An 11901-nucleotide genomic window follows, 5' to 3' on the forward strand; every position below is an offset into this window, starting at 1 on the left:
ACTAACTGTGTTGTATACGTTTTATTTCATATCGTATCTATCATAGAATTGTTGCGGAGATGTGTGAGGATTTCTCACAAATTACAGCATGACTATGGTCTGTTGTCTTTTACTGAGAGGAAACACCAGAGACAGAGTTAAGCCTCGAGAAGTTCAACCTTCAGTATATTTTAGAAAATCTATAATCTTCACCGAAGGTCTTCACTGGTTCATTTCCAAAGGAAACAAAAAAAAAACATGCGAGCGGTGATCACACACCACTAGCCACGCAGCCCCCTTAAGAGTTATTAAACGGCTATATATACATCTGGGATAGTGTGTCTGATGTATTCAGTTTCTGCCGACTGGGAGGTAGGAGTTTACAGTGTGTGTGTGGGTGTGTATGGCTGTGTGTGTGTGTGTGTGTGTGTGTGTGTGTGTGTGTGTGTGTGTGTGTGTACCCATGTAATCAGAGTGTGCGAGCCGACTCGTATGCCGACGTGCTGAGACATTGGAGTTTGAATGAGAGGAGCTTTTTAGGACATGTGACCTGATCCCCAGGTTGGTCCTATGGGCCTCGGGGTCCTGGTTTGGGGGAGGGGCGGGGGGGGCTTCTCCCCTAGAGACAGCAGGGAAAGTGACGCAGAGATCCGGACGGGCAAGGGGAGTAGGGACGAGCACGGAGCTATGTGGCCACGCTGGGGCAGGGGATGCATTATTGAAATTCATGGGTAAGGTTTCCCAACCTCTGCAGTGAAATGTGAATGCGATGAGATCTTCCCTAATTATAGCGTCTGGGCGGCGGGAGGAGAGGAGATGTTCCATCAGGAGTGTTGTTAGGAGACGCAGAACTTAAAACGGGTTCAAATGGGTGAGTGTCCAGTTTAGTAGCAACAGATGAGAGGGGTTTGTATTTCTTTTATGCCAAATCACTGTTTATTAAGCCAAACTGGTACAGAGTGTGCATGTAGTGTGTATGTAGACAAAAAAAGGTGAGTCTCACATAGCATAAAAAATAAAAGGGTGTTTTCTGTATATGTGTGTGTGTATGTGTGTGTGTGTGTGTGTGTGTGTGTGTGTGTGTGCGTGTGTGTGTGTGTGTGTGTGTGTGTGTGTATATATATATATATATATATATATATATATATATATATATATATATATATATATATTATAGGGTTATTATATATTTTATTTATCTATCTACCTATTTTATATATTTTATATTTTATATAAATATATATATATATATATACATATAATTTTCTTTTTATAATATATATATATATTTATTTTTTGTTTGTTTATTTATTTATGTATTTATTTAGCAATTTATCTATCTATCTATCTATCTATCTATCTATCTATCTATCTATCTATCTGTTTGCATACATTTAAATACACCAAATACCTGCGAGAGCACTACAAAACATTATCAAGTAAAATATAAACACATATTTTATATACAGTTTTCTGGTTATAAAGTGAGTCCATACAATACACTGTGAGATACAAATTGCCATTTTAAAAATGTTCCTCACAGTTGATTTCGACCCCACACAGATTCGTCTCATTTTGAAACAGCATTCATCCAACACACCTTTACACCACACTTTGATCATAAATATCCAGTAAAGTGATACAATTACAGCTTCTTAATAATCACTGACATATTTATAACATAGGAAATGGCAGGACATAAGGCAGTAACTTCTGTGATGCTCCTCCATAAACAGCACTAATGTATTGTTCAACAGCCATGGATCAGGACCAGCATGATATGTCACTATATCAATATGTTTTAGTTTATTTTTTGTCATTTAATACATTGAGGCTGTTTTTGTATTCTTTAAGAGGAGGGAGACCACAGCTACAGATTCTCAGTTATGCATAAACATCATGACTTTAGTAAACATTCTGTCAATCGGAAGATCCACAGGTCCATCCTACACCTCTGCACTCCTTCAGTCATTTCCTCAGTTCGTCATTCAATCAAACCAGTAAGTGTCAGTTGTGCCATTTGTCCTCCTGTTTGACAAAAAAAGGCGGAAACCTGTTTCTCAAAACCAAATCCTAGGATCAAACAGTATCCTCAAAGCTCGTCATCAGCCTTTTAAGACCCGCTATCAGTGTTCTGAATCAAGGTCCCAAACCCCGCTCATCATTTTTCAGCTTTTAGGAGCCGACGTACAGCGGCTCCGCTGTCGACATCCCAGAGGCGTTGAGCCGTCCGGCGCTAGGTGGTTCTGTCCTGCTGCATCAGGCATTTCTTCCAGGGGCTAAAGGGAAGCGAGAGGAGGAGGAAGAGGATCCCTCCGAGGATGAGTATGGCCCCCGCAGAGCCCGCGCAGGCCACGGACCAGGACAGCTCGTGGTGCAGCGGGATGGAGTGGTCGCTGGACAGAAGGGCCAGGACGGACTGGTGGAAGACCAGGATGGAGAGCAGGACCAGGACACCTGCGGGAGCAAAAACCGGGACATGGGGGATTAAAGATGGCGGCATGAACCTTTTTGCGTTGAAATGTCGGTGTCGTACCTGACAGGATGAAGCAGAAGGACGCAGGCTTCAGGAAGAACTGCACTCCCTTGCTGAGCAGCATGGTGATGCAGATGGAACCCATCACCATCATGGTCAGACTCATCAGGGCCAAGATGGCCGCCGCCAAGTTCAGGTCTGGTCAGGGCGATAAATCGACACATTATCAATATCATGATGCAAGACTGGATATTTTGGTTATCGCGATATCTGTAATGTAAATAAACGTTGACTTTAAGGCTGTTTGCTGAACTCCATAGACTGCTCTAGCTGTTCCAATAAATGCTTCTCCCTGCTTCCTCATAACATTCACCTTATTAATGATTGTTATACAAATATTTTGTGCGTGTGCGAATGAAGCGCCAAGAAAAAAAAAGGCGATATTTGAATTTGTCAATGTCATCGCAGCCTTTCAGGGGATGAGAAACTACACACCCGCCCATACTTTGGGTATGGGCGGGTGTGTAACTGTTTGGGCGTGTTCCACATGTGTGTTAAAAGGATGGAGGCAGGGGTGTGGGTAGGGGGCGGAGATGTCAAACGAAAAATTGAAGGTGAGGGGGTCGGGGTGTTATCTCACTCTTGTTTGTTGTCTTCTTGAATATGACCGCGTTCTCCCCAGAGGTGAAGAACTTAAAAAAAGTGCAGTTGGATTCTGTGGGTAAAAGGGAAACAAATCAGACAGACAGATATGTACCCAACCGGTGAGTAAGTAGACATGCACGCACATACACGCACACACACGCGCACACACACACACACACACACACACACATGCACACACACAAACAACACACACTTCTATGGATGGCTGCTGGTCCTCCACGATGTGCCTCCTATGCATCCATGTGCTCTTTCCTCCAAGGCATCATTCCTATTTATATCCAGTGTGAAGCAATGCTGGAATACCCAGAGACACATTGCTCCACACACATACACACACACGCACACACACACGCTCCCCAACATCGCACATATGGTACCGCCAGAGAGAGTGAGAGACAGTGGAAAAACAGAGGGTGGATAAAAGAAAAGGAGGTAGAAAGCGCCGGGGCAGATGGAGGAGGAGGAGAGACGCGGAGAGACATGGGAGCAGAGGAGGAAGCAGAAGAGGGGACACGGGGTGCGGGAATAATGAGCAGACTGACGGAGGAGAGGATGCTAGCGGTGAATACAGAAGGTTAAGGGACGAGATAGGAAGAGAGGGAAAGGGGGCAGATGGAGGGGTGGTGGGAGAGAGAAGGAGCCACAGATGGAGAAGGGGGAGAAAGGAGCAGGCGATGACAAGAGGAGAGGGGGTTAGGGGGGTGGTGGTTAATACTGCATTAGGCGCGCACACACACACACACACACCCACACTCTCCCTCTGCCCCCATCCCTCTCTCTTCCTCCACCGCTCTTCCTCCTTCACCCTCGCCCTCTATATTTAGAAGAAAAACTGTGAAGCAGTCAGATTCCGCTCGGCTTCATCGATGCATAGTGATGACTTTCAGCCACTGGATGCTGAGCTCAAGGGGACCACATGCTCACACAACCTGAAGGCTGCAACTTCCGATACGGCAGACCGAAACTGACTCAAAACCACCTTCCTTTCCCACACACAACTTGACCAACGACACAAACACAATTGTAACACGTGTAAAGAAGATCCAACTATCGACCGTTGTCTAAGGGTCAGGTGATCTTGGAGAGCTGGCGTCTCCGTTCCTGCCGGGGCTCCAGCCACCGAGCTCCAGCCACTGAGCTCCAGCCACTGAGCTCCAGCCACTGAACCATCATGGCTGTGCCCATGGAGATAGAGAGCGGCTCTTCAGATGACAGACAGGGCGTCGGTGGGGCCCCTGTGCCAGGGACGGCGGCCAGAGGCGCGTAAACAGGAATGTGAAACAGAGAAGCACAGAAGGCAAAACAGTTGTTTTTCCTCCAAACATGACGAGCCCACGGTGGCTGTGGCAGGCGGCGCGGGCCAAAGGCGTCGGTTTGGAGAAACGACGCGGAGCGGCCCGGCTGTTCTCAGGACGCCCACACTCCAGATCCTCGCCGTGGTTCATAATCAAGCGGTGAGATTCAGGCATTTTTAGACAAGCAGCGAGAGACAAGAAAGATTATCGGTCCGAGTCATCCATTGAACGGCAAAAAAATGTAAACTTATTTTATAGCGTTATATTTTAAATATTCGTAAAAATAGAGTGTTGATTCATGACAAAATTGGAAACAAACGCTGAAAAATACGATGAATGAATTGATAATTGAATTGAATTAATAATTATATCATCTTTTTTCAATGTCCTGCATGACCCTTCTACGTCGACATGTTTACATATGAAACATAGGAAGGACCTCTGTGTCAACATACATTTTATAAACCACATAAAAAACATGGCCTTGACATCATTTTTGCCGTGGAATTAATATTCATAATCATACGCTGCATCTATCATTCATCGTTGCCATCTTGCACGCGTGCAGGAGCTGTTCAGCCTCGCTTGCCGTCTCTCTCGCCTCTATTTGGGTTCTTGCGATACCTGCGTGCCTCCATCTCTGGACGATCTTTTCAGACAGAAATAGGTCATTGTGCAAATAAGCTACGCACACTGGAGGACCTAACAAGTCAAGTGGAATAAATGGCTCATGAGAGCATCTAGAAAGTGCTGTCACAACACTAAACACGGAGCGTCACCAACGCTAATAAACCTGTTTCTCTGTCGGCTGTTTACAATACCGGACCAATTGTAAATTCTCGGTAGTCCCGCTGGAGGAGGCCACTGCAATGAACGGCCACGTTCGTTTTGTGTCCACAAAGGACGATGTGACATGACGCCGCCCATGCGTGCCGATGTGCCGTTGCTTGTCGGGATGAAAAAAAATAAATTCGAAAATCGATCACTTTGTGTTGGGGCTGAAGCGAGTCCCAGTGTTTGGGTTGGATCGTTTTCAAAGCTTCGTATTTCTTTAATGACTCCGTTTGCATATTATCTGTAGGATGACCTAGATACATACATATGCAGACAGCCTCACATAAACAACGCGTCTTTCTCAATCCCTCCGCAAGATTATTGTACACACACACACACACACACACACACACACACACACACACACACACACACACAGGACATGGCGGCCTCGAGGATCTCGTAAAGAAAATCCCGAACTATTTCACTGATAAATCCATCGACTGCATCGGAGGGATGCCAAAATATGTTAGTTCCACCTCTGATGATTCCATAGCCCTCTGCATCCCTCCACGGGCTCAGATGAAATACTTTGATATTTTCACGAGCTTAGACCTACAGATGCATGCGTACTGGGCATGCATCACATTAGTTCTGCCTGCTCCTTCTGTTTTCAGATAAGTGCAAATAGTGTGTGTGTGTGTGTGTGGGGGGGGGGGGGGGGGGGTGGTGAGGTGTCCGATTTCGCAACCAATTCAAAAAAGCCTTTTGGGGCCTTTTCTGTGGTAATTCAATTTCAATAATAGATCTCTTAGCGTAAGGAGCATAGAAGTGGCCTGGAAGCAAGCATACATGGCGAAGAGCGGACAGAAACGAATACAAACACATTCCCTCCGGAGGCCGACTCATTCCTCCAGGCGGATACCTACCCCCAGGTAGGTCGGCGGGGCCGCAGCTTGTCCTTTCAGGATCTATGTCGGCCACCCACAGGGTCCTGGTGCAGCCCTTCCACAGGCCGTAGTGCGCCGTCTGGCACGTCTGGTTGCTGCTGAAGTTCTTGGGCTGGGCCAACTCCACCCAAAACTCTGTCCCCACGCCCAGCACCGTCAGGGTCACGCCGACGATGGACACAAAGAAAGCCAGTTTGATCTTCCCCTCCTGGCTGTCACTCATCTTGTGACGCCTCTTCCCCCGCCCACCTTTCATCCCCGAGGAGCCCCCCAGCCCCCCGCCGGCGCCCGCTCCCGCCACGCCGATGCGGCTGTCCTCGTCCTGCGGCACAAAGAAGTTGGACCACATGGTGGTCGCTGAGGGAGCAGGTCAGGGCCTGCAGAGGCCACACGGGGGGCGGGACAGATAGAGGGTGGAAAAATGGAATTATAGGGTGAGATGATGATGATGATGATGATGATGATCTGAGAAAGAAAGAAAGACTGAAAATGGGAAATAATGTCCAGTTGTAAGTAAGCAAAACAAAAAAAGAGGATTTGAGAGTGAAAGTGACAATTGTTTTATATGGGTGAACGGAGACGGGGTGAAAGTGGGCAGAATGAATGGAGGGTTAGGGAAGAGCCGTGGGAGGAGTGTGGCGGAGATTGAGCAGCCCCGAGATGTGGCCGGAGCTGTGTGAAAGTGTCAGGCGGATGAAGAGATATACGGATAAAATGTTGGGAGGGAAGGAGGAGGGAACCAGGGAGGCCGCGCGTCTGTTTTCTCTCCAACCCTCTGAAAGAAAAATACGAGAGGGGGGGGGGGGTGAGAGAGAGGGAGCGAGAGAGTTAGAGAGAGAGAGAGAGAGAGAGAGAGAGAGAGAGAGAGAGAGATGAAAGAAGAGCCAGCTTTGGTCACAATTGCAATATTTCATTTCCAACTGCCTTATCTGCATCTATTCCCTTGTAAAAAGCCCAGCCAACAATAGATACAAGGTAAGCCATATGGCATCTCCCTAAGAGGCACATTCTCGGTTGAGATGAAGAAGGAATAGGGTTGAATGATGTCCCCTTTAGAGGAATTACACTCGGCTGGTACTGGGGACAGGGTGAAGGACGAGCCCCAGTGCGCCATGCGAGACCACCCACTGTGGACGGTGAACTATTTTCCCAACGGATTAGACAACAGCGCTCCTCCACCAGCAGGTATCTCCGGCTTAGATGCAGATCCCCCTTTGATCTGAGAGGATAATGGGTTGCCACAAATACCTCCACTCCAGTATTACATGTACCAGGAAACACCAGGAATCTAGGTGTGCGCGGATGCTTGCATGCCTGTGTATTTGCATGCTGGCATACGTATGTGCCTGTGTGTGTGTGTGTGTGTGTGTGTGTGTGTGTGTGTGTGTGTGTGTGTGTGCGTGCGCGCGTGCATGCCCGTGCGCATGTTATCCCACCGTGTAGGCGGGTCTTGTTCCTGCTATTCCAAACAGAGAACAAGGGGGGCTTTGGGCAGAGTGAGTGACGGGCCACACGGCTTGGCCACCCGGCGCTGTGTGTATGGAAGGTGATAATTCATGGCTGAGCCCCCTGACAGAGCGGGGGGGCCAGAGTAATTAACTGTGCGGCGCAGGCGAACAGGTCACATAGTGGAGGCAGCGAGGCTGGACAGGAAGCAGGCGGCACTAGAAAGGCGGGTCACACAACCACTGGCGCTTTGTTAACTTCACAGGTTGCCGCCATTTCGCCGTTCTGCATCTGCGACCAAAAACCTCCAATGACCACTTGACGTACGCTCAAGCTTCAGAGAGTATTTGTCGCGTCTTGCCCAAACCTATAAAATAGCACTTCGTGCATTAGGAATACCTCTCAAACTCACAAGAACACCGAGGCTTGAGCTGGTGACGGCCGAATTGAGTGGTGGTAAAACTTGCACTACTCTATCACGTTACATTCATATCAACCACAGTCGGATCCAATGGGTCGGAGCGCGCCGGTACGCTCAGCAGCAGCGAGAACACTGACAAACGATTTTCTCACTCGATGGTATTTTCCCGGCTACACCGAAATGTGCTTTCTGTTGACCGTGAAACAACCACCATGTCACACGGTAAAAAAAAACAAAAAACAGCTGTAGCAGATGAGCCGAGGATAAGCGGGAGCACTACTCCGGCCGAAGCATTTTACGAGTACAATCTGTTTGTTTTTTTTTACTTTATGAGCACGGCAATTCTACGCTCATGAAGCGGAGGAAAACCCGCCGACATTTACTGACGCAAAAGCCACAGCCGGCCAATGCAACTCAAAGCATTCGAAAGAAATAATTCTGACCTGTGGAGTGTGTGTTGCTCGGCTCGGAGGGAGAGACGCCTGAAACTTAACAGAGGGGGAGAACGGCAGTGGAAGAGTGAGAGAATGAGAGACGGAAAGGGGGTGGGAGGGAGGCACCTCAGGGTTATGGAAAGAGAGTGTAAGAGGGGAGGAGGTTGCTGCAGGGTGGGTTGGTACTGTTGATGTTTAAATGTGTACGTACTGGATTCTGCGCCACAGACTGTACCTCCGGACTGGACTGTGGAGCACAATGCAGTTTCTGATGAATAATTAAAATATAAAATGCGTGACAGGTGGGTGCATCTCAATGGCAATAAGATGAAAAAATGTGATTATTTTTGTGTGTGTGTGTGTGTGTGTGTGTGTGTGTCTATTTTAGACAGCCACCTGTTAATGACATTAAGGGGGAAGGAGGAGCCTGTGTTTATATACAGTGAGAGGGACCAGGACCAGGCTACTAGGGGGCAGTAGCTCAGGAGGTACAGCGGGGTGTCTCGCGATCGGAAGACTGCCGGCTCGGTCCCCGGCTCCTCCCGGTAGCTGTCTGAAGTGTCCTTGAGCAAGACACTTAACCCCCTAACTGCTCTCGTCGAGCTGGCTACACCGAATACCCAGTGCGTTAGAGAGACGCAGCCACTGGGGCGGCTTGGAAGTGACGCCGCGTGTTTTGTGAGGCGCGTGGTGGGTCCATTCCACACAGGACTCGGTCCAGGAAAACTAGGGAGACCGTTGCGGGTCGCTCTTCCACCTCGAGGCCGCAGAGGTTCTCGCCGGTTTGCCAGTGTAGGCGCTCCTCATGGCCCCGGCTCTACCCGGCTGTTGCAGTGACAGTTTAGGTTACACACTGGCAAGAGTCGACGAGGGATCGAGCCGAGCAGCCAGCCACACTCAGCGTGAGGAGGGTGGGAAAGTGGGGGTGGAAGAAATCAGAGGAAAAGTGGGGAAAGGAAAAAAAAACAAAAAAAAAACAGACAGATCCTTACTAAAGCCATGGTGCAATATGGGAGTTTAAGACTCACAAGACATAAGAAATGTGAAATCAGTGGGAAATGATAGAAAAATAAATACACCTGCAAGGTGTATAAAAAAGGATTATCTTCTAGTGCAATATCTGTAATTTTCCCTCATGCAATTAATGTGGACAAGGTTGCCTTAATCTTAAGTCATCAACAATACATGGAATGACCATGTGACCTGTCCTGGGCTCTCTACATATCTGAGTTGTCCTGTCAGCAACACGCTGATGAATGATCCAGCAGTCAGATGCACTTGTGCAGTCATAAATAAACAAACACACTCAAGGCTGCATCCATCCCTTGAAAGTCGCTTGAAGTAAAAAGCAATTCAAGTCATTTTGTGAGAGTAGGCCCGATTAACATGTCTATGGTATCAGACATGTTAACCGGGACTACTGATCAAACAGACCTGCTTAGCAGAAGACACACTTGCCCATACAGACAAAATGCACTCACACATGCACCCCCGGGCTTCAGTGCTGCCTCCTCCCAATGCTGCAGTGCTCTATCTTTCTGAATGAGATCAATTGGGAGGTGCCGCCTGGAATGACAATGACCATGTGCCAGCTTGTGCATCCTCCACTAGAGGGAGATGACGCACACAGCCTGCACTGCAGTACCAGGCCCTGGAGGAGCTGCCTGTCCTCTAGGCCTCACATGGGGGCTGTTCATTTCCAAATAAAATGTTGTAGTCGTGCCCCTTCGCTTGTTGATACGGCCCATGCAATGGGCGGGGCGATCTCATCTTTCACCCATGCCCATAGGGACCGAGGCCGTGGATGTGGGATTGTGCAGTGGGGTGCAGCGATGCATGGAGATGGGCTGCAGAGCTGACACAGGAGATTATTTCACGTCAGAGAGCCATTGCTGTAAAGCGCTTTATAGGAATTCCCTGTTGGCCAAGTCTCGGGTGGGCAACGGCTTGATGCTGCTTACTGCTATTGACCGTGACTCCGTTATGCTGCTGGCTGAGCGATACGCAGAGGGAATTCCACTTGAAACTATCACAAACGCCATCATTATTTTAGAGGTTGCTTGGGTTCCCCCTCATCTCACCCACTGATGCATCATTCATCACTAAGTACACTTAACATAAGGATATAACTTCATATCCTTTTATAAAATACCATTCCGTCTAAATACAGAACTACACATGCCGAAGAGCAAAAGCAGTGAGCTGAGCACTGGACCTTATATTATAAACGTAATACAACTGTAGTAAACTCAGGCCTGACAAAGGAAGCAAAATGGGAAAGAACATTCAAATTCAAATTTTAATCAATATCCGAAAAGAAAAAAAAAAATACAAATGAAAATGTTTCTTTTATCAACTTCATGTGGTTCCAGCAGTTTAATTATTTCACGTATCACATTTGAGGCAAAAGAAAGACAATAGGTTAAGAGCAATTTTGTGATTAGTTATGTTTCAAAATAATTTTCTCAGAGTTGTCTGTGCAACCGATTAAAAACAAATATTAGAAGGTTACAGCGCATGCCTATACAGTGTAAAAAGGTGAGCCACACATCAAAAACAAACAAGAGTAGGTGGGGAGGGTCAGGTTTAATGGCTGAGCACATGGTACATTCTGTTATCTCCAAAAACGCATTCTCTAGTATGATTACATCTATAATGATTATTATTATTTTTTTTTTGTAAAGCCAATCAGCTTTCGATAGAGCCGACCTGTTGATCTAACCTGTTACAACCGAGATGGTTGCAACAGGTTAGAGAAGCACCCCTTACCCTGCCTTGTGGCAGACAACAGTACAACATGAGTCGTTTGTATTAGTCATGTGTTTATTTGGTCTTGTGAAAGAGGTGAGATATCTTACAGAAAAAAAAAGGGTCCAACACATCTCCAATTTACATCCCACAATAAGGAAACAGGGAAAAAGTAAAAGTGGAAATGCAATGAATGCTTCAGAAAGATAGTGAAATTCATGGAGATACAGATCTAGGATTGACAGAAGGGTAAATCTATGACAGTTTAGTTTTCTAGTGGGACCGACGTGAAAAAGTAACATTAAGGCTTTGTGGCCAGGAGCAGACGGGTCCTCACTAAATACCAGTCTGATGTTTGCCCTCGCTGCTTAATAGGGAGTTCTCCTATTCTAACCTTTACTTCATTTAAAAGTTGTTTAGGACTTGCGCTGTTGAGACAAAACGATCCCACCTGTTAAAATGGTGCACAAAAAAAGATTTTCTTGAAACAACTCAAACCCAAGCAGGCGTGATTATTGGACCGTTCTGGCTCCTTCTCGCCACCGTGGAGCGTGGTGATGTCACAGCCCGGATCAGTGAAGCTACACACGGCGTCGGTACAACAGCTCACACCCAGACGGTCAGTCCAATATTAATCAGATTTCTCTAGCAATCACCCTGAGGGGGGTGGGGCAGTAGTCAGATGAATATGTAGGAAACTTAAAGAAACAAT

At 47.2% G+C, this 11901-nt stretch overlaps 1 protein-coding gene across 1 annotated transcript; it reads right to left on the reverse strand.

Moving 5' to 3' along the window:
- Positions 1-1157: 1157 nt before the first annotated feature.
- On the reverse strand, positions 1158-6489 carry cacng6b (calcium channel, voltage-dependent, gamma subunit 6b; the record flags this gene model as incomplete). Its single annotated transcript, XM_080005678.1, has 4 exons — positions 1158-2436; positions 2516-2653; positions 3096-3170; positions 6120-6489. 4 exons carry the CDS (start codon positions 6487-6489, stop codon positions 2216-2218), a joined length of 804 nt encoding a protein of 267 aa, XP_079861804.1. The 3' UTR covers positions 1158-2215.
- Positions 6490-11901: the final 5412 nt, after the last annotated feature.

The sequence above is a fragment of the Zeus faber genome, assembly GCF_960531495.2.
Source record: "Zeus faber genome assembly, chromosome: 8".
NCBI lineage: Eukaryota > Metazoa > Chordata > Actinopteri > Zeiformes > Zeidae > Zeus > Zeus faber.